The sequence below is a fragment of the Bos grunniens genome, chromosome 14 (genome assembly GCF_055505025.1).
Source record: "Bos grunniens cultivar Pamir isolate PY7600 chromosome 14, Bosgru_T2T1.0, whole genome shotgun sequence".
Taxonomy (NCBI): domain Eukaryota; kingdom Metazoa; phylum Chordata; class Mammalia; order Artiodactyla; family Bovidae; genus Bos; species Bos grunniens.
In genome coordinates, this window is record NC_141178.1 from 62977711 (window position 1) to 62980434 (window position 2724).

Genomic DNA, 2724 nt, shown 5'->3' on the forward strand with positions numbered 1-2724 from the left:
GAACATTGTTGTTTTAAGTTACACTGCTAGCATCAGAAGGAAAAGAAACACTGATCTTGATGGCTGAGCAGGCACTCCACCTTGAAGGAGCTGTAGTTAATGTGTGATCAGACACACCCTACATCCCTCTATACACTAAAGGGACGGCAGGGAGGGAGGAGGCCTGAACAAAGAAATTTTTAATTTTTCTTGTCCTGCCTTCAAATAGAAATTTTTATTTCATCACATTTTAGCGCCTATATTAGAAAAGAAAGATTGTAAAAAGTAACCTAATGCTACACGTTTAGGAGACTAAGAAAAAGAAGAACAAACTTAAACTTGGTGCCAGTAAAAAGAGCACAAAAAGAAGCAGCAAGCAAAACATTGATTCTTTGAACAGCTCATTGATAAACCTAGACTGATTCAGAAAAAAAAAAAAAAAAACGCAAATATCTAATATCAGAAACTAAAGTGGAGCGCAGAACGGTTTGGTTGTTCGTTGGAAGGAGTTCTTCCGTTCGTTGGAAGGAGTTTTTCCCGTAGCTGAGCTATTGCGGCTCTTTGGGCAGCAGCGGCGGCGAGGTGGTCGGAGAAGAGGCCTAAAACTTAGGCGTTGGGTAAAAGAAAATGGCTCGAACCAAGCAGACTGCTCGGAAGTCAACGGGTGGGAAAGCGCCCCGCAAGCAGCTGGTCACAAAAGCAGCCAGGAAAAGCGCCCCCTCTACCGGCGGGATGAAGAAACCTCATCGCTACAGGCCCGGGACTGTTGCGCTTCGAGAAATCCGTCGTCACCAGAAATCCACCGAGCTTCTGATCCGGAAACTGCCTTTCCAGAGGCTGGTGAGGGAGATCGCCCAGGATTTCAAAACCGACTTGCGGTTCCAGAGTGCCGCCATCGGTGCGCTGCAGGAGGCTAGCGAAGCGTACCTGGTGGGCTTGTTTGAAGATACTAATCTGTGTGCCATCCACGCTAAGAGAGTAACCGTCATGCCCAGAGACATCCAGTTGGCTCGCCGGATACGGGGAGAGAGAGCTTAAGTGAGGGCGGTTTTTATGGTGTTTTGCAGTACATTTTTGTAAAATACTTTGGTTTAATTTGTGACTTTTTTTGGTAAGAAATTGTTTATAATATGTTGCATTTGTACTTAAGTTATTCCATCTTTCACTCAGGATGAAGGCGAAAAGTGACTGTTCACAGACCTGAGAGATGTGAGCGCTGTTGCTGAGGAGTGACAAGTTGCTAATATGCAGAAGGGATGGGTGATATTTCTTGCTTCTCATGATGGATGTTTCTGTATGTTAATGATTTGTTGGGTAGCTATTAAGGTACTAGAATTGATAAATGTGTACAGGGTCCTTTTGCAATAAAACTGGTTATGACTTGATCCAAGTGTTTAACAATTGGGACTGTAAGTCTGACCATACATCACTGTGATGGAATGTGGGCTTTTTCAGGAGTGAAGATACAAGTCTTAACCACAGTGTAACTTACAGTTTCCTTAAAAAAAAAGTCAACCTGGCAGCTATAGAATACACTATGTGCATTTATAATAGCTATTTTATATATTGTAGTGTCAACATTTTTCAATTAAATGTTTTACATTGACATGTGCTGGAGACTGTTGTCTTTAAGGTGTGTGTAATTCAGAGGCCGATAAGTTTTCTCCTGAGTAGACTGCACTTGTTTATGTAGTAAAATGCTTTGTGCGTTATGCCTTGCATAAGTCCTCGTTCTACCACATGTTAAACTAACCCTCTAGCTGATAATGCAAACACTAACGGGGAGGGGGATTTATTTATAAGGGCTCTAGACTATAATACTGGAGAAGGCCATGGCACCCCACTCCAGTACTCTTGCCTGGAGAGTCCCATGGATGGAGGAGCCTGGTGGGTTGCAGTCCATGGGGTCGCGAAGAGTTGGACAGGACTGAGCGACTTCACTTTCACTTTTCACTTCCATGCATTGGAGAAGGAAATGGCAACCCACTCCAGTGTTTTGCCTGGAGAATCCCAGGGACGGGGGAGCCTGGTGGGCTGCCGTCTATGGGGTTGCACGGAGTCAGACACGACTGAAGTGACTTAGCAGCAGCAGACTATAATACAAGTTATTCACAGCAGCAGCATCTGTTACTAATATAGTAGTTAGTGCAGCTTTTCTTTGTGTTGTGATTGGTCTGATAACTAGGTTGAACTTTTCTCTACCGAGGAGGAACAATACCGAACTTTTTTTCCTGGTGGGGTTTGTATTATAACCGTTAGGGTAAACTTGCTGTGGGGGAGGGACACAGCTTCAGCTTATGGAACCTCTGCCAGTTAAAATGGTGTTCATGTGGCATAGGTTCTAGGAAAATCACTTCATAGAGATGGCTTTCCAAGTGGTTTAAAATTTATCCTTCATTGAAGTTTTTAGGTCAATTATGTAAGTTGACTAAATTTACAAATAAACTTGTTTATTCAAAAAAAAAAATGAAAGTGGAGACATCAGCCTTACAGAAATAAAAATTCCTAGAAATATAAATTGCCAGAACTGACTCAAGAAATAGAAAATCTGAACAGATCTGCAATGAGACTTAATTAGTAATTAAAAACGAACCCCCGCCCCCCACCCACCCGCCAAAAGAAACAGACAGTATACTGGTGAATTCTACCAAACACTGAAAAAGGAGTTAACACCAATCCTCAAATGCTTCCAAAAAATATCAGAAAGGGAAAAGCTCCCTAACTGATCCCAGGAACCCAGCATTA

The 2724-nt window shown here is 42.7% G+C and overlaps 1 protein-coding gene across 1 annotated transcript; it reads left to right on the forward strand.

Annotated features, from left to right (window-relative positions):
• Nucleotides 1–518: 518 nt before the first annotated feature.
• On the forward strand, nucleotides 519–1585 carry LOC147359540 (histone H3.3C). Its single transcript, XM_086337016.1, has one exon. It carries the CDS (start codon nucleotides 607–609, stop codon nucleotides 1015–1017), a length of 411 nt encoding a protein of 136 aa, XP_086193142.1. The 5' UTR covers nucleotides 519–606; the 3' UTR covers nucleotides 1018–1585.
• The last annotated feature ends 1139 nt before the right edge of the window (nucleotides 1586–2724 follow it).